Consider the following 21,434-nt stretch of genomic DNA (forward strand, 5'->3'; position numbering starts at 1 on the left):
ATTGGATTTGTCATGGGATATCGAATAATTCAGAAAACGGGAAAAGCTGTCCAAAGCCTGCCCGTCATGATTGAAGCAGTGGGCAGAGTGGTCAGCACTGAGACGGAAACTATTAACCACAATATGGATACCATTAAGGAGAAGTTCACGACTTTGCAAAGTAAATTGGATAGATTTGGAGACAAGAATGGACAAAGAGAGTGACCGGTAAATTGTAATGCGGCTACTCGTCCTAAGACCAAACAATCGCAATCTTATCGTCTTTCGGCTCCCCTCTACCAGCACTGGCCTCAGCCAAGGCCAATGTTGGGAACAACAACCCCCGGAAGAGCACTGCAGCGAGACGCTCTTGTGTTCCTCCCCCCTCTTCCTCAGACACCTGCTGAATGTTGACTCTGTCTGGGACCTGACCAAGGCTGTGTCCATGAGAACTTGCTCTGACGCTATCACAATCTGCAGACTGAGGCACTAGATTTGAATGCCAGGTCTGTGACCAGCGCCATAGGGCCGATGGACTGGACAGCTGCTTGACTGCGCTGGATTACCTCCACCCCCCTTTTTCCCCTCCCCTGTTACAAAATTGTGTGTTTATGCTGTATTGATTATGAGCTTTTGTTGCTGAGGTGTTTTTCCTGTTCTCACACTGTACTCCCAAAGGTGCATAGTCTGGGTGTTGTTTTTTTTCTCCTCACTTCCCTAATGTTATGCTGTATCCTTGTTGCCTTGTACCCACATGTGCAATGACAAAGTTTAATCTAATCGAATCTAAAATACTCAACTAGAAAGATACATTTAAAGTTTACATTGAGGAAACAGTATTCCAATTTTCCAATCAAATGTTTGGGATCAGTTAAATGTTCAATGCTTTTGTCTCTTCTGTTCACTAAGGTTGCATTTATTCAATTAAAAACACAGTAAAAACAGTAATGCAAAATATTTTTTACAATTTAAAATAACCTTTTCATATTTCTATTTTCTATTCTTTTTTTCTATTGTGATATATTTTAAAATGTAACTTATTCCTGTGCAGGGTTTGGAACCGTGAACCAGTTCTTATTCAGAACAGTTTCTGTTTTTTAAAAGAACCAGAATCGTGAGCATTTTCTAAGTTTCAGTTTCGAAAACGGTTCTGGTGCAACACGTGACCAAGCGATGTCAGCAGCCTTCCGCCGGTGTTCTGGTGATTCTGCGTTTCCCGTTAAGGATGTCACAAAGCAAATAACAGAAACACCGCCCAGTCTCTTTAATTACTGAGCACACTGTTTCCAATGACACGCACGCCACAGACTCGCCACGTCACATCGTGTCTTTAACCAAAATTTTATGAATATTGAGATATACATTTTAGCTTTTATCGGCATTTATGTATAACTGCATAGTTCTCAAAGCTGTCACATGTAAATAATGCCAAACTAAATTTTCTCTACCAGTTGAAAATTTGGATTGTTTTTACTGAATGTGTGCAAAACTTAGCACAAAATGGAAAAAAGTCTATATTGGTGGAGAATGCAATAAATGAAAGTGGAAATAAAGGTTACAGAAATACAAGACCACAAGACTTTTGCATTTTATAGTACTTGAGCTCAAACTTGACATGAGTGAATGGTGAGCCTGCGTAACAGCAGTTGCTGTGTACTGTTTTATGGTTCAATTATGATGTTCATAACTTGTTCAATGACAATCATATAAGCGATGGCTTTAGTGCCCACACACTGATCAACGAAGAGCCCTCGAAATCAACAGCCAAACCTTCTTGACTCTCTACAGCGGCCAATGACGCAAATCAAATCATCTCAACCACACAGGACATTGAGTGGAGACTGATTGCAATTACAGGAGCTCTGGAGATGCAGAGGAGGACGAGGACATGTGAAGTAGAGCAGAGGAGGATGCAGTGAGTTCAAGTGACATTAGCTTGTCCTATCAGTAACCAATAGACCTTCTCCATCTCTCTATCTGTTTATATGTCTTTTCAACAGAGTTCAGAACACTTTCAGCTATTTTTTTCTTTCTTTCAATTTAATGTTTTTCTTTCTTGGAAAACAGGAATAGTAATAGCTCATCAGTAACAAATATCAACAAATCATCTTTTTTGCAAACAAATTTTTGTCCAACATAATGGCATCTAGTGTGAAAATTCTATAGAAAATCATTATTTGTTGGTGTGTTCTGTCAGCTGTTCAACATTCATTACCTCATTTACTTTCCCAGCCAACAGTTGGTTGCAAAAGTCTAGAATGATTCATTTTAAAAAAGGTACTTCACTGCTTGTCAAATATTTTTTTATACCAATAATTTTTATAACACTATATTTAATCTTGCATGTAATCTTTAACAAATCTCAAATTAATACCCATTTGTCACCCAATACATTATAAGTTGTAATGCTTAAATTCTCTTATATCTAATATATAAACTAAATAGTACAGAATTTTAATTTCGCCCATTTATCAGTTACTGATCAACATAAAAAATATTCAAATTGGTTTACAGGTATCGGACACAAATGTAACATTATGCATTCCTAGTTTTGTCAATGTTTGAATATTTAATCTATAAAAAAAATTTTTTTCAAAGAAATGGCAAGTAAAATTGAATTTAACAGTCGATTTTAAAGCAGAAAGACTAAAATGGTATGTTTTGTCAAAACATACTGCAATCATCTGATTAAGACTTGCATTTTACTTTGCAAAAAAAAGAAACTCATTTCTTATTAGATACATCTAATATACAGAGAAGAACAAAAAATTTCCAATTTAAATTGAAGCAACTAAAATATGGGATGAAAAAATCACACCACAGAAACACAAAATTATGTGCATATTCTGAGAATAAATAATTCATAAACAGGATTTGATTATATTCAAAAGTGCTGCTTGTCTTGGTGGGAAAATGTGCTATTTATGGACGCTAACCTTTGGCCGCCGGGCAGAGGAATTTGTCTCAGGTGGGCTCTGCGTTTGAGATGAGCGGTTTTGCCCATCTCTATTATTCAAAGCCTGCCGCTGCCAGTGGCTATTCTTCCATAATCACAGAGGATTTTCTCTGCCAGCAACACAGTTGTTTGAGTCGGGACTGCTGGGCCATTCTGTGAGACAATAGGAGGCGTGTTCGTGACCATCAGATGACCTTATCTTAATTCGGCAGTAACTTCAGTATTTGCTGAACATGGCAAAAGCCAGTTCATTACTGTGATCCACCAGACAGACAGATGTTATCGCTTCATCAGTGTGATGCTAGACAATTACCACTGTAACTATCACAGAGACAAAGACAGGCTGGATTTCTGCCACCGAAAACATGATTATTCATGACACGGTGCAGCAAAAACTGTGCGAAGATGAACAACATAAGAGACAAGCAAGAGCCAAAGAGCTACGCAAGCATGAATGAAATATGAAGCTGTTCACTTTAAAGGGACGGTTCACCCAAAATTTTTGTCATTATTTACTCTCCCTAATGTTGTTCAAAACCTTAATGAATTTCTTACTTCTGCTGAACACAAAAGGAGATATTATGAAGAATTTTGGTAGGCGAACAGTTGCTGGTTTCCAATAACTTTCATATATATATATATATATATATATATATATATATATATACACAACATAAGGATGAGAATGTTAAGAGAATCGTTTTTTGGTTGAACTTTTCCTTTAAACTCTTCTGTTCTATGTACCAAAAGAGTGCAAAGTGCAACCAAATTCATATGGTCATTTTCTGAAATGCTCTATTTCCTCCTAGCTCTGCAGTACACATCATTGCTATTCATAAAGAAAATGTGCTATTCACAATATTCACTGAATGTGGAAAATGTGCAAGCTTCATGGAGGAGGAAAAAGATTTCAAATCAAACTTGAATGAAAATGCCATTACATGAAGCAACTCGCACAAAGTGTATAGATACGGAGTGCTTCCATGGTATCGAATCCTACTACAGCAACCGTTTCCTGCCAATTTTAAACTCTGTATGAGAGGGTGGAGCTACTTAAGGTACACATATTAGAGCAAAAAGATAACAGCGGACAACGTGAACTTGGACCACTAAGGTTTGACAAACTTTTTATGATCCCAAGTGAAACTAATGGCCAATAAAGCAAATGTAAGTGCTCTCTCTGAGCTGACACTCTTTGCTTAAAGTGGTTAAAGCAGAGGAAATTATTTTTATGAGGTCCTGCTGAAGAGCTGGTGTGATTATGGTAAAGACAAGACAATTATATTGAGTGGGAGGATGTTACTCAAAAATGCTGTCACACAATATATGCATAACAGAGAAAAGAGCTTTGCTAATGGTGAAAAGAGTTGCCGTCATTCAGTGTTACATTTACATTCAAATGAATAGACATTACATATTTGCACATAAAGATGTGCTGATAAGCTGATTTAAATGATTTGCATTTCATCTTTATGTACATTAGTAATCACTTTAAATCATGGCTAATGACAGGACAGAAAAGACAGCTAGAAATTACGTATGGAAAGGGGGATAATTTATATGGCAGCTGTAGTAATGTCTGTTTTATGTGTTCACAGATGGTACAGACATCAGCATTTAGCTTTTGTTTTTGAATCGGGTTGAAACTACATAGAACTGGCCTTAAATTAAAAGATTAACTGTAACCATGTGAAATTAAAGGCAACAACTGCATAGTTCTACAGTCCAAACAACACAATCAACACACATTCAATAAGATGTTTCTTCATCAGCATTCAGTATTTGTTTTAGTTTTTAAATTTGGTTTTAAATTTAAAAAAGGGTTTTACTAGTGAGACTTAATGAAAGTATGGTAATAAATGATTCCAAAATGTTAAAATCAAATAATGTTGGTGCGAATAAAACAAAGATGCAAAGTGTTTCATTCGTCCAATTAAAACAATAAATAAATAGGGTAATGATTCACATTTATATTTTTTTACTTGAGCTAATGAAAAATAAATAATTTCATTGTGCTAGAGCAGGTGATTTTTAAATTTAAATTAAGTCGATGTAATTTTAAGGTAAAATAAAAATAATAATCCTATACAGAACTGACGTTTACTTCTGGCTTTTCAAACGTGTATGCAAGTTCTACTTTACAAAAAAAAAAAAAAAAAAAAAAAGCATTTCAGTTTTGTCAGTTTAGTCTGTTTCGTCATCCAACACGCGAGAAGTTGAGCAGGAACAGGTACAGATACTCTCGCGCAGCTTCAGTGAGCAGGAAAGGCTCTTATTTTTAGGCCAGTACACCAACGGCTGTTCGATTCCTGCTATCTGTGTCTCAGACGTGTAGCTCTGAACCTCCAGTGCTGAATGGCTACCCATGTCCTACGCACAGATTTTGAAATACTTCCTCACAAACGACATGATAGTGAATGATTACAATGTAGTATGTGCACGCCGGTGCACTTCCGGAAAAAATCAGCCGAAAAAAAAAACAAAAACTGGCTGATTGCCGATCACGTATTTTAAGCTAAAACTGTCTGGTTTCGATTTATGGCCGGTCAACCGGTGCATCCCTAAAATGTTATATAACTGACCTCCTAGATTAATACTGGTGTGCCTCAAGGCTCAGTTTTCGGCCCTCTTCGGTTAATTTTTCTTTTGTCTTTAAATTCTGTATATATTTTCACAGTTATGCTGATGACACCCAATTCTATCTTCAAAGCCTAACTTAACACGGCCACCTTCCTCTCTTTTGGCTTTTGTTTATCTGAAATTAAATAATGGGTTATATGTAATTCTCTTAATCTTAACAGTAAGAAAAAATTTATTCTATTTGTACAGTATGCACCAAATTATTGACTTTTGACAAATCTGCTGTTTTTCCATCCCTTCAAGGTTAAGACTTTTGGTGTCATCATTAACAGAAATTTAATGTTTGAGGCACATGTATGCTGCGTAAAAACATGGGTTGATTTTTACATTGGTCTGAACAAAAACAGCAGACGGTTTATTAAAACACATTCATGCTCTGCCAGCAAGTGGTGCTTTTGGAACGGCAGAAATACAGCAGTTTCCCCGATAACAGCTTTACACACAGCAGCACAACACCTGAGACTGAAACATGCTGCACTGATGTTTATTTAAAGAATCATAGCCTTTTGAGGTTTAATCGTCACATTAAACCATATAGCAATTACTGTCTTTCCATGCCCAAAATTAACAAATCAAAATTAAGACTCTCTTGTACCAGTTAAGACTTTTTATGGCCTTAAATCTGATACAAACTAAATTTAAGACTTTTTATGGACAAGCGGAAACCATGAAGTTACATCTCGTATTGACTACTGCAATTGTGGGATTTCACAAATAAACTTAAAATTGTCCAGAATTCAGCAGCCCAGATCATTACACACATCTTCACCACTCCTTCAACTGACCATGCCTCTACTTCTTAAGACAACTCCACTGACTTCCAGTTAAATACCTTCATATCGCCATACTCTCCATGTTTAAACGATCCAATCCCTTAGGTCTTCTGCTTCTATAACTCTTGTTACACCCTCAGCATAATAGTTAATCTCTTCATTTTTAAATCTACAAACGTGAAAGGTCTACCCATAGTACCAGAAAAAAGTTAGACACCCCAATCTGCAGGAAAACTATGAGTAAATTCTTGTTGTATGGTTTTGTACAGTAATAGTAACAACGTCTCTCCTCATCTCCCTACAGTTGTTTGCCTTTTGGAGTGATTCATTGGCAAAAAAAAGACACAACATAATCTACACAAAGATAAGTGTGAATTTAACTGATTGTGTTATTTTTTCACCCCACATTTCTACAGATATATTATGATAATATCTTAAGTACTATAATATCTTTATAGTATCTTTTGGCCATGATAATAACTGTGACAGTCCTAAATGCAATACATTGGACAGACTAACAAGCACAACTGCAAAATGGATTACTGTGAGCTGTAGTTCACGACAACCACATTTTCATTGATGAGCTGAAGAAATCAAAAACAAAAGTGAAACAAAAGTTGCAATCCAAGTTCTTCCTCAAATAAAGGTTGTTTTAACCTGTACAATCGGACTTCAGATGTAGCGAAAATAGCTTCAAAGTAAAACATGGATGTGTCATTAAGAATGAAGTAAGTGCAAAAACCTTTACCATCCTCTGATTTCACCAACTTGAGAGGAAGGCAAAAAAGTGTGGAAAGGATAAAAAAAAAAAAATAGAATACCAGGTAAGAGAACCAGATTGTTCTGAGAAGCTGTAATCACTGGATGCAGGTCCTTCTGGAGACAAATATACAATTTGAGACACTAAAATAAATTATTTTTCTTTTCCACTCATCTCATTGTTCACCGCTCTGAACTATCGATTATGCAACTGCATTCATGGAACAGGCAGCAGACACAACGCTGTGATTCTGAGTCACTGCTAATGACTGCTAGGAAGCAGAGAAACTAGATAAAGTGGGACGGGTCTAATTTTCTGGTGGAAAATGGGTGCAATATTAGCCATATGATAAAAGACTAGTGTGCTGATTCTGTTCATTTGACTGATCCAGACAAGAGTGGGCCGGCCCAGAAAGCAATTCCTCACACACACTGATCAGACAACATCCCACCGACTACCCCAGTGTCGGACGGCAGTCAGGGCAGTGGGTGGGGCATTTGTGCTTGGATAGGAAGACGTAAGAGGATGTGACCCAACCTTCTGCTAGATCTCTAATTCCTACCATTGCCATGGCAACTGGTAATGTTATTTTTTGAAGATAGTGGCACCTTCGGGAGTACAAGGGTCTGCTGGAAATTGGGCACACCAGTGTGTTGCTAATCAACACTTACTGCACTGAATCAAGAGGTTTAAAGCCCAGTCACAAAGTCCTATTTTGTCGATGTAGCACTTCATGCATTTTACCAGTTACACAGAATGCCATAATGAAATTCATCATTAGAGTTTCGACAATTCAAGAAAAAATATGTAATTTTCCTTTACTGGCACTGGAGGTGTACTACCTTGGCACATTCCCTGTTACACAGACTTCTTCTCTGGTCGATGTTTGGGCTGCTTCCTCAACAACAGTGGCCAGTGGCGGGACGTGATCTGATGCTGGGGCCTTCTGCTTGCTTGTGTTGGGCCGATCTTTCTCTTCCTCTACCTCCATCCTCTCCTCTTTCCCTTTTCCCTCACTTTCATTGTCACTCTCTTCCCCAAGGATGTCATCCACCTGCCCAAAAGAGTTCAATGTATGATTAAAGGATCTGTTCATTTAACATTTAAAGATAATCAAGGTTTGTCATATGTTAAATGAAATTATGTTCTACATGGTTTTGCTTGGTGTCCATTCTTCAATAAAAACCTCTTTGAAAATTTGAAAGGAACCCATACATAAATTTGAAACATATTAAACATATGGCAGGAACCTTAAGGCTTAAATACAAGATAGACTCTAATATTTTTTTTTTATTCAACTTTGTAGACTTTTACTGTACTACTTATTTGCCTATTCAAATAATAATGAAATTGAGAAATTTACATGCAAACCAGAATATGAATATGAACTAAATGGCCTAAAATACCAAAAGAAATACCACAAGAAAATCACACTTGTAAATGTGTGAAATCTTACTAACATCAAAAAGTTGCAGAAGCTTGGTGCAAGTTATTTACTTTTTTTTTTTTAATGGCCTTTTCAAATTGGGGGTTTCAAGCTATGAGTTACGATATGTGTTTCTAGTACATTGAACTCTTCCAAAAAATTCAATTTGTCATGATATGACCCCTTTAATGTGTATGAATGTTTGCACTCAAGTGTTTAGCCTCAGTCTGTGCTTTTATTGATACAAGTTAGTGCTTTCATAAAGGCAGACTGGGGGCTCAGATCACCCCAATTATTCCTAGCAAGAGCCGTAAGACAGGCACGGGCAAAAATGATCAGCAACTTCACATACGACTGATCTCTCTACTAGCCCAGTGTAATTGCTCTCTCCTCCTCTTGGGAATAGCAATCACACACACCATTTTCCCCCTTCCGCTTATTATTACAGTAAATGGAGCCTCTGAAAAAAGCCTGCAGAAATATGCCAAATCCATGTACACAGGTTATAAATGAGCTCAAGGAAGGGTGCTTAAAAAATAGCCCCAAATAACTTTTTCCAGTTTAATCTGACAGATAAGCGTAATGAGGGGGAAACATTTAATTAAAAGTAGGCTGTTCATGAGGAGTGTTATCTAGAAGCATCTTAGTAGATGGAACAATCCCCGGGCACCCATGGGATGCAATTATGAATGGAACCATATCAATCTAAGAAGTGTATTAAAGTCATACTTTAAGGCAGGTTCTAACACTCATTAACTTTTCCTTTATCATCAGATGAAAGATCAAATAAATAGATTATGATCCACAAATAAATTTAAAGCGATTAAAAAAAAATCAAACATATTTACAAAATAAAAAGAATGAGATCCTCAAATAAATCTTAGTTTCACATGAATTAAATTCACAAATAAAAAATGAAACTTGCAAATAAAAATATATTCACAAATATCTTTTTATTCTACAAACACAGCTTTGCCTGGCATTTATTTGTGAATCGTGTCCTGTGCATTTGTAGATCGCTGAATGCATTTGTGGACTGAGACATTTCTATTGTCAAGACACACACCAATCCACAAATTTATAGACTCCACCCACCGCCTACTCAAGCCAATCTAATAACAGCCACACTTCACTGACCAATTGTAACACATTCTTTCTATAACCAATCACCTTTTGCTTTACAATCTGGGCAGGCGCACTCATTTTGCCCATGTAAGGAGCTGCATTCAATGGACACGTCGTTCGAATTGAGCTGAAGTGCTGTTTGTGTAGTAAAAAAAAACAAAAAAAAAATACCTGTTTCCAAAAGATTGTTGGTGAGTACCACTTGTTTATATTTATCTTCATAATAACACTTATATAATGAGCCAAAATGGCAATCTGGGTACCCTTCTCAGCAACACTGCAGAGTGTAGTAGCCTACTGGAGTTTTGCAAGGGGACAATGTAAATAAAAATCTCCAGCACTCCGCAAACAATGGCAATAACTTAATGTTTAAAATATTATTTATAATGCTATATACATTGTTATATGCACATAGCTGCACATATATCCATATTCATCTCATCTAAACTGCTTCACTGCAAAACTGGAAACCGCTGTTTTGTCGTTGTTGTGTGACGGCAATTTAACCTACTTAGCCCTACTTCTCACTAATAACATACATTTTTATGGCCCTTATATTTCTTATTTGAGCCAATGCATATTATGAATTAAGTTATTTCAGGAAGAGACCGCCCTGACTGTAAAGCAAAACGTGATTGGTTATAGTGAGAACATGCTATGATTGGTCAGCAAAGTGTGGCCATTATCTGATTGGATTGAGTAGAAAGCGGGTGGAGTCCATACATTTGTGGATTGTCAGCATCTTGCTGCTGGAAATGTTTCAAAATCCACAAATGCACAGCGAGTTATCCACAAATGCATGGAGCGATCTACATAAAGTTACACCCATAGTGCATTAATATTTAAGTCAAACTTGGAGAGCAGTATGTCAAATGTATATAGGTATAAATATATATATATATTTTTTTAAGTCATCATAAAATGGTAGATGGCACCAATTTTTATTTCTGTGACACCAGCTATTCAATGAGAAAACAATGTAGGGTGGGATTTGATTATATCTATATATGTCTATATCAGGGGTAGACAACGTCGGTCCTGAAGTGCCGATGTCCTGCAGAATTTAGCTCCAACCCTGAAAAAAAAACCCATACTTGTCTGTAGCCATAGTAATCCTGAAGACTTTGTTTAGCTTGTTCAGGTGTGTTTGATTAGTGTAAGAGCTAAAGTCTACAGGACAGCGGCACTCCAGGACCAATGTTTGCCTGGTCTTTATAATCTGTAATTGATTAGATAGTGAAATACGAGTGACACCACTCACTTCTGAGAATTATTTTTTGATTGGGAAAGATTAATGGTCAATTTCTCTCGAGCATCTCAACAGATCCTAATGGTACCATTTTTATTTTTTAAAATATACTGTTATACGCTATACTGCCATTAATGTTAAGTAGCATTTTTAACCCTCTGGCACAAATTTAAAAAGCCTCATTAAGACTGTTGTTGTAAATATGCACCATTAACCATCTGGTTTACACTCCATCACAGTAGGTGGCAGCATTGCACCTTAAAGGGCTCATATGATGTTGCTAGAAAGAACATTATTTTGTGTATTTAGCGTTTATGCGGTTTAAGGTTTAAAAAAAAAAACACACACATTATTTTCCACATACTGCACATTATTGTTGCTCCTCTATGCCCCACCTTTCAGAAACACGTTGATTTTTACAAAGCTCATCGTTCTGAAAAGCAGGGTGTACGCTGATTGGCCAGCTATCCAGTGCATTGTGATTGGCTGAATACCTCAAGCATGTAACGGAAATGTTACGCCCATTACTATACGGTGATGCCATGTCCCGGTGCGACGAGATGAAAACAATAAAACACATTACAAATGAGCCATTTGTTGCATCCAGTGGGGACATAATTATTACGGATTATAATTACTTCTACTGTCATTTTATGAGTTGAATATCGCGCCACGTAAACATAAAACCATGTCTGCATTTGTGATCAGAGAAACAACAAACAACAGGCGCTACCCTGGACTGCTCAAAACTCACGTTTAAATCATCAGTGGCAAATTCTTTAAATATGAAAACGTACCTATAGACTGTGAGCCAGAAGCGCCAGACTGTCCTTACAAAGTTGGAATTGCCCCACTTATATTACACTTCTATATTACCCCACTTTATAGAAACAACATTTGTGCCCAGGCATTGTAGGCTACTCTCCCAGGATCAGGAAACAGTCCTCCGTAATATGTGTTGCACACCCTCGAAAATTTGGGTTGAGCTGTTCTGGAACATTGTTGTAAACACAACTTAACCACTGATTTCCAGTTGTGTCCTCCTCTGGAAGGCCAAAACAAAATAACTTCGCTTTCACAACAAAATAAACAGTGTCTCCATGACGTGGCGCTGGCAGCAACAATACTACAGTGAGAATCAAAGTTACGCCTTATTTCTTTGTGTGAACATTTGGGCGCTGTTATAGAAATCTTTCCACACTGTGTTTAAACGAGGCGTTTTTAGGAGGACATGAACGAGTTTTAACTTTTAAAAAGAATATCTCTCAGGGTTGGATACTTTAGTCTTTGCAACTTTGAAAACATATCTTTTCTATGCACGGACAGCTTGTAACACTACAAAGAGAAAGGAAAACTTGAAATTGCATCATATGACCCCTTTAATGCTGGTTACCACACATTATAAACTGAACAAAAACAACAATGATGCAGTGAGCAGTAACTACTGCCGGACCTCATATTGCAAAAATCTGATATTGTGACAGCCCTACTTCTCACTAATAACTAATAAACAAGTCATATCACAGACCCCATCCTTTGAAAACAAGAATAGCATCCAAGCAAATTAAAATCCAAGCGGGACAATATAATAGATCAGCACCTCTGAAGTGACCGAGTGCTGCTGTAATGCACAGGCACAATTAGATGAGCAAAGAAACAGATAAAGGCAAACAGATGGAGCAAAGAGAGACAATTCCCCAAAAGCCCTGCCACACAGATGCACAATCATAAGCTTTGAGGCTACACCACAGCATGAAATGTGGACTAAATGCACAGTGGTTCCCTCTAAATGGCGGTAAGGCAATAGGTTTCTCATTACTGAGGTCCAATGTGAATGTGAATCTGTGCCAACACATATGGACTCAAACACATAAAATGGAAGATTTGAATTTATCACATGGGGCACAGCCAGCCCAAATTAACCCTGAAAAGCAAACACTGGTTCCAAGGCTGACAGCCTGCATAGTAAGGACAGGCACCCACATATTTGTTTTTGTTTTTTATTACAAACATTTCATCACTGTATAATTACACAAAGATGACTCTATAAAGATTAAGGTCATAGCTTTCAGAAAACCTCATTACATAAATCTAAACAAATCATTTTCCAATGGAAAGGATTCCATGCTTATGACTTAGCAAACTCTAGCAAGCCATGGTCCACATTAACAGGAGTAAAACTGTAAATAATTGAGAAACCAGAGCAAAAGCGAGAACATGTTTTCAGTGTCAGAGTGGTAGCTCAGCTAAACAGCAGACCTTTATTAGTCAAAATTATTGTAAATTTCAGCAAAATCAAGAAGAGTACTAAATCAAAGCCTTTCAGTTTGTATGGTACACAAAACATAATTTGGAAGCTTTATTCACCTAATAAAAACATAGACTTGTTATGTCAATGGAAAGTCCCCAATTCACTGTCAGGCAGAGAGATATTGTGAAAGTGATGGCAACTGTTCACCAATGGAGCATTTTTAATACTTCAAAATACTTTCAGACACTGGATTTTGACAAGATTGCAATCAATCCACAGATTTGTCACGATTAAAAACCTCACTTATATATCACGTCTTCTCTACTTTGAGTGTTGTCTTTGATAAAATTGTGAAAGAACAGCAGTTTGACATGATGATCTCGTGATAGAAAAGCAGTCTCAAAAATAAGCTGGCATTGATGCCACCAGTCAATTTCCAGTGGGAAACATTCTTAATTATTAAAATTCTACACACCGAGACACTTCATAAAGTGATAGGCTTGGAAATCAAACTACATTTTCAGTGATTCTATGAGCCAGTTCATAGGGTAAAATAGATAAAGCTCCTCATTGTTGTATTAGGTGTGGCCTTGTTATTAAGTGAAAAAGGAGAAAGTTGCCAGAAGAAATTACACATTTTTTTTATTAAAAAAACGTCACTTCATAATTACATTTACAACATCACTTTATAACTACAGTTTCCATGTTTGTAAGTATAAAAATCCCAGAAGGACTTGAAGTTAGCATCTTTTATATAAACTAATGTAAGTCCAGAGAACAGAAGGCTCTCCAGCATAGTGCTGCTGATGGCCTGCTTAAGCAGCTGCCTTAAACTTCAGACAGTCACAGACAGCATGTAATGCATTTACCCGAGAAGAGTGATGAGACATGTAATGGAATTACTTTTTTTAATATATCAGTGCTTGACTCCTTACTGAGCTGAGAATGAGTGAGACAAACCCACAGACAACTCCATGCAGACACGTGGCGGGAGAAAGCTTGATAAAGTTGAATATTGCTGCTGTGTTCTGCTCAGATGGGGCTATGGTAAAGCACTATCCTAAAAATAAAGTAAAGGGATAAAAAGCCTAGTAGGTCATATAATTGCACCATGTTGAGCTGTCGGGCTGTAACATTAGGCGCTTAGGTGACCCTTCACAGGGAGTTTGAGTCACAGGCGATCTGACCAATCATAATGCAGAATCTGCCATTTCTGTCCGAAAAACAAACCAGACAGGAGAGTAGATTAATGTCAGTGGACTTGACCTTGAAACACTGTGTGTATTGACGTCTTTCCATGGTTGAAACAAGATTATGATGTTCATTCATGTTTATTTCATGCTATAACTAGTAAATAGGAAGAGATGATTGGTCACATGCCACATGAAGTGAGGCACTATAGCAATCTGTCACGACACATTAAAGAGTCACAAAATGCTATTTATTGTTTACAAAATGACAAAATTTGAAAGCAGAGTCTGTTTCCAAAAGTAACTGGCTCTGTCTTGTCTCCCGGTGCGTTGTCTGTGTCATCTTTGCTCTGTGATGTATTTTTCAAAGCGTGAGAAAATGATGTGTGTCTGACTTTAAAATGGCGGTACTAAACACGGATATCGGCCGATACCGATATATTAAAAATATATATATATATAAAAAAAAAAAAAAATATATATATATATATATATATATATATATATATATTAAAATAAATATATTTTATATATATATATATATATATATATATATATATATATATATATATATATATTTATAAATATATATAAATAAATATATATGTATATATATATATATATATATATATATATATATATATGTGTATGTATATATATATATATATCTAAATATATATATATATTAGGGATGTCAAATTTCGATTATTTCCATGATCGATCGTCGTTTAAATTAACGATCAATTAATCGATTAATCGTTAACCATAATACTGCAAAATGCGTCTATTGCAGGCACGCAGTCAGCGGTATGACAGGATGTGCAAAAGCCACACACACACACAAAACGCTTTCTCACTTGAATTAAAGAGGTTTTAGTCTGAATAAAATGCTAGTAGCAGGATTATAAAATGAATAGATGCGATTATGATCATTTGATAAAATGAAGAGAGCGCGCCATACTTTTGAGGTCATTTTACTTTGTTGACAGTTTCCAATCCCGCACGGAGAACGCTGAACGCGCATCTTTAAATGGTTTTGTGGTGCTCGTTGTTGTATTTTAAAGCACAATTGCAATGTTTTCAACTGACATTATTGTATAAAATTATCCGAAATGTGGAGCGCGTGTGACTGCGCTGCACATTAAGTGAACATCGGCGCTGCTGCACCAAAACACAGTTGCTCACATTATTTTGATCCTGCTGGATTCTGTCCTAGAAAATGTCAGATTTTTAAAAATCCGGCATACAGCGCATTAGATCGTGACAGTGCATGCGTGCAGACGAGGATGAGCGAGCGCGGCTTTGGCTAGATTTATTTGGAGGTTATTGCTCATGTCTCATTCGGCACAAATCGAAATGTTTCCATATTCGCAATGTATTTGAATGTTAAACTATTATTTATAATGTAAACTAGGCTTGTACTTAACACGCATTCGCATAGCCTATAGACGGAAAAGATGATCCTCTTCATATGAGCAAAAACGTCCTTGGAACAGCAGAGTGGACCGGTATACTACGGTCTATTTAAACTGACCAGTGTAACCTTTTAATGTTTAGTTGACATTTTATTTTGATAATGAACAGACTGCGATGTAAGTTTGAATCGCTAGAATCAGGGGCACTGCTGAGGATTTTGGGCCCCATGAAAAGAATCTTGACAGGGCCCCCAACACAGCTGAGAGTTTTTTCATATTAATTTACATAAAATCATGCTCTTTTATGGTATTTTGACTATCATTCTCATATATTTAAGTCAATCAGACAATTGAACTCCATCCCATGTCCATTCACACCTGTAATTTGTCCTCTGTAATACTGCACTACTTCAGTACTGTATAATGTATATACTGTGCATAGCTGTACATGTGTCATATAGTGTATTCACCACTGATCTATATATATAGATCAGTGGTATTCACATATATTTATTTTTGTATGAATATTTGTACTGTACACTGGCAATGACAATAAAGTCAATCTAATCTAACCTAATATTTTTAACATGAAAGTTGAAATGTAACGGAAACACTGAAGTGCGTTTGAGAAAATTGAGTTCCCTTATCACGCACTTTTAACATTCCAACAGCCACCAGCATTTATTTTAACCGCAACATTTAAACTTATGGTAATTATCTTTAACACTAGAATGAACACGGCATCATTTTGACCGTTTTGAAATTTGCATAGTCAGTAACTTTGTCTAAATAAATCACAAAGCCTTGCTGCTCCCTGACTTTTCCTAAAACTACACGAATTTTCATTAAAACTAGTTTAAATATTTATTGTGTGAATAAAAACAGAAATATAATAATTTCTATCTATAACGTCCACAGGCAGTCATTTTGCGCTGTTTAAATTGAGTTTTGCCGACGGTCTGGATCAGATAATGTGAAAGTATTATGTGAAGATGGTTGGCAGAGATGAATCATGCTGTATTTGACAATATAGGGGACAGTGTAGTAATACAACTCCACATCATCTTCAAGAGAGGCACTGAAACCTCACAAACAGCTGATAGTTCGAGTTCATGAAGTTACTGCTTGCAAGACAGGTGCAACAGCGTGGACCGCAGCAGGGTGCTGAAAGTGGGCGCCGCCTCGTACAAAGATGCCGACACCGGCTGCATGTGAGGCAAAGCCGTGCACCCTCTGCACCCTGCTCTATCGAAACGTGCCAACTTATCGAAAAATGCTACCGTAGAGACCTAGGGCCTCATGTACAAACGTGCGTACGCACAGAAAAGTGCCGTAGGTTACGATAATTTTCACGGGCGGTCCACTAACAATTTAGGCCTACTTACAAACCCACTTTTTCTTGTGAAATGTTGGGTAACATACTGTCGACCCTTTGCCTCTTTCACTTCTCTTATTTTTTTCTCTTTCCGTTTTTGACTTCCAGATTTTTGAGGCATTTTCACATCCTCTGTCAAGTTAAATCTGCCGGCGCTATTGTGTTGCCTTGGTTACTGGATACAATTTGGGCGGACTAAACCATTTTATGATCGAGAGGGGGAGAGGGGCCCACGGACGTTTGTGTTTCCTAAACAAATACATTTTTTGACACCAGGAAACAGCAAATAGAATAATTTAAAGTTAATAATTTTTACTATCAAATTTCTTTTTTAGCACCACAATTTTATTGGGGGCTTCTCTGGGCCCCCTCTTAGTCATGGGCCCTGAGAATTGTCATCGTTTACCCCCCTTTACAGCGCCCCAGGCTAGAATATACGTGTGCAGCAGGCTCCGGGGCGATCGAAACAGCTGAGACATTAAAAAATATATATATTTTCCGCAAAAGTGTTTACTTTCATTTGTGCACACTCACAATAAAAACAGAAGATTTGTGCTCTTGTAAAATAAAGCAAACAAACAGAATGCGTTTTCATCCTTTTTTTTTTTTTTTTGTGAACTTATGGAGCGCCCACACTTCTGTTTTAAATCCGTTAATCTTAATTAGCCTATTTAAGTCGGATATATTTCGCATAGCCTATTTAAAAAAAAAAAAAAAAAAAAAAAAAAAAAAACATGAAAACAAATTGTTATTTTTATGTTGGGCCTATTACTTAGTAGGCTATAAATTTTCCTTAAAGCATCCCATTTTGTCCCAGGGCTTAGAACCTGTGCCCTAGTCAGGTCCATGCAGAAACTTGTGAACGATGCTCGGCGTCACCGTTTAGTGACAGCAGTGAATGCTCCAGGAATGTGTCGGTCACAGCGCCTATTAATCGCTGTTTTGAATCCAGCAATTATTTATTTAGAAATGATAAGATCTGATTATGACAAGTGTGGTATAAAAGCTTTGTTTATTAGAGGAATAATAGGTTAACTGGAAAATGTTAGATCGCGACCATGCTTTTGGACCCCATAGTCTTCATTTACGCGGCTTTGTTCTGGTTTGCCGGTTGGTCACGAATTTCCTCAAATTCAGTATATTTAGGCATTGTTTCTTTTCCTAAATCTTCATAGTCTAACCCTCTAATTTCCCAGGTTTATTTTATTATCTTTCGCTTTTAATAACTGTTTTCACATCTCTTACTGTGGTAAACATGGGAAGGGAAATTAAAGATTTCATGAATTAAGAATTTGTTCGATTTATTAATTTGTTCCCTTATTTCACTTAAATCATGGGTTATTTAGGGAACAAAATTAATGAAACATGGACAATTGCCACACTAATAATTCGTAGGAATGAATTAACAAGTTGTAGGAATGAATAGACTACCTGTCCTTTTAATGTACTTTAAAGTTTAAATCACATTAAAAGCTTAATTTGTACATTGTGAATGAATGATGATGCTTTTATATATCGTCACCGTCACTCACAGCCGCTCGCACGTGTTGAGTGCGCATGAGCCGCACGCAGCCCAACATTGAATCGGTTAACCGACCATCGATAGCCTTAATCGATTGCATCTCTTATCGACAATTAATCGATCATCGATTAATCGTTGACATCCCTAATATATATATATATATATATATATATATATATATATATATATATATATATATATATATATTAGGGGTGTAACGGTTCACAAAATTCACGGTTCGGTTCGATACGATACACTGATGTCACGGTTCGGTTCGGTTCGGTTCGATACGTTTTAGATACAGCAAAATGTAAAAACATCTCAACTTTTCAGAATGCCGCAAGCGCACCGCGGGTCATGTGACAAGAACCAACCAATCAGCTTCATCCTTTCCCGTAACAACGTTGAGAGCTCAGCCAAGATGAAGGAACAGCTGATCATAGTTGTATATGGATTGCAATTTTGAAATAAATTCAGTAACAGAGCTACTGCAAGCGATTTTTAGAGCTGCAAATCCATTTATCCTTCGCTGAAATTTCCGCGTCTCATGGAGAGAGCACGTCATTGTTGCTTAGCAAAGACAGACGCCTCAGGAGAAAGACGCGCTTAGCGTTTTCCATGCGTTTTTAGGCACGATATGTGAACGGCCCCTAAGGCGCTCGCTCACTCAGCACGCGCTGAAGGCTCGTTGCAAAATGTCTAATGCATTTAACAGACCAGAAATATAAGATCCTAAAATAACCAACAGGTCTGGTGTTTGGGTTGGATTCCCTGTAAGCTATAGTGTCTAAATGCTGCAGGGATAGTTTGCTGCGTGCATGTTTCTCCTTTTTTTCGTCTTTTCCCAGATAGTACTGACGCATATATCCCAGATATTCCCGCTGTTTTTTTTTTTTTTTGTTTTTTTTGTAATCCCGCTGGTGTACCCTGTCATGTTGCAGATGCGACATACCGTTGTTTTTTTATCCACCACTCTCTTGCCATCACCATTATAGCTTAAAGGGAATCCAAAGTGCACCCAAACACCAGACCTGTTGGTTATTGGAGGATCTTCTCATTTCTAGTCTGTTAAACGCATTGGCTATTTTGCAACGAGCCTTCAGCGCGTACTGAGTGAGCGAGCGCCTGCTGAGTAGCCTAACATAAACATATAAGATGGTGTTTTTTTCTTCTTCGGGAGTGTCAGGGGCGTTGCCTGTTACGTTGTTTGGGTTATTGGGCTACCTTGTTGAACGCATATCATTATATTTCTTTCTCTCTCTTTTTTTTTTTTTTTTTTCAAATATAATTAATTACTCCAACGAACCGTTCGGTATACATAATGCGTACCGCGTACCGAACCGAAAGCGTCGTACCGAACGGTTCAATACGAATACGCGTATCGTTACACCCCTAATATATATATATATATATATATATATATATATATCTCGGCCCAATAAACCGGCCACCCAAAATATCGGTCGACCTTTAGTCAGTTGGTGGCTGAGAGTGAAGTAATGGGGATGAGGTCAATACCTGGGTCTATGATTCTCAGCTGTAAAAGGAATTGCTTTCCTAAGTCTAGGAGTCCAAGTATCTCAGCCTTGATGTCAGGATGGAACACAACATTGATAGGTGGATCAGAAAAGTGACAACAGTAAGGCAGTCGTTATACTGGACCACCAAAGTGAAGTGTGGTGGAGCAGAGACTGAGGGCGAAGCTCTTAATTCACCATTTGACATACATTTCAACCCTCATCTATGGTCATGAGCTTTCGGTAGTGACCAAAAAAAAAAAAAAACATTTCTGGTACAATTGGCTGAAATTAGTTTTCTCCACAGGGTGTCTGGGCTAAGACTCAGGGTGCAAAGCTCTGACATGTGGGAGAAATTTGGACAAAACCCGCTCTCTGTCAAAAGGAGCCAGCTGAGGCGTTTCAGGCACCTGCTCAGGATGCCTCCCTGTGGAGGTATTGTGGCAATGTAAAACTGGGGAGAGACCCCAGAGCAGTACAGGATGCGCTGGATGAACAATATGTCTTGACTGGCCTGGGAACGACTTGGGATACCCCAGGGTGAGCTGGAAAAAGTTCCAAGGAAACAGGACATGTTGGTGGCCCTATTTAGCCTGCTGCTACTGTGACTCACTCACAGAAAAGTGTTGAGCTGTGGTGTTGTGAAGGAAATCCAGGTTTAATTCTTGTTGAATGCTGGGTCAGTTTCCCCTACCTGTCACAAATTGTAATCATAAATATGCAACAGAACGTGACCATCCAACAACCAGGCTTGGGGAAGCAGCTCAACAAAGGCATACTCAAAAGGGCCTTTCGCACCGCGAGAACCTTTTCACAGTACCAGAACTAATTGAGGAACTACCCACTTTTTGCGATTTTAGTACTGGCCAGCCTTTCTTTCGAGAACCAAATGAGCTCCTACTCTGTAGCACGGTCTAACCAGCACAACTGTTACTAACCGTGACGTTAGTAGACACTGATTGGCCAAACGTGTAAGAAAACACCCTCACCCGCCATGATATAAAACGCAGCGTAAACATACTGTAAACATAGTGTCAACTTATTTCGCAAGTATGGAGAACACCGACAGATGAACGGACACTGAAGTGCAGGCACTTGTAGCAAATGTAGCACTGCCAGTTGTCGTTGGATGTTCTTAGTCTTCCTTTCCATTCTTTCAAACGCTTTACATATATGTAGACATACCATGTCCATTATTGTGAAACCCGTGAGACACAACAAAAACACAGCTCCAACCACAGCGTCCTCCATCCTCC

General features: G+C 37.6%; 1 protein-coding gene across 1 annotated transcript in view; it reads right to left on the reverse strand.

Annotated features, from left to right (window-relative positions):
• The window catches only part of LOC113068270 (RNA polymerase II subunit A C-terminal domain phosphatase-like), a 108,389-nt gene that overhangs the window by 34,600 nt on the left and 52,355 nt on the right, over nt 1-21,434 (reverse strand). The window contains exon 12 of the mRNA XM_026240940.1: nt 7,951-8,162. Coding sequence (XP_026096725.1) covers nt 7,951-8,162 — 212 coding nt within the window. The remainder of the gene's footprint in view (nt 1-7,950; nt 8,163-21,434) is intronic.

This window comes from Carassius auratus, linkage group LG44F (genome assembly GCF_003368295.1).
Source record: "Carassius auratus strain Wakin linkage group LG44F, ASM336829v1, whole genome shotgun sequence".
Classification (NCBI taxonomy): Eukaryota; Metazoa; Chordata; class Actinopteri; order Cypriniformes; family Cyprinidae; genus Carassius; species Carassius auratus.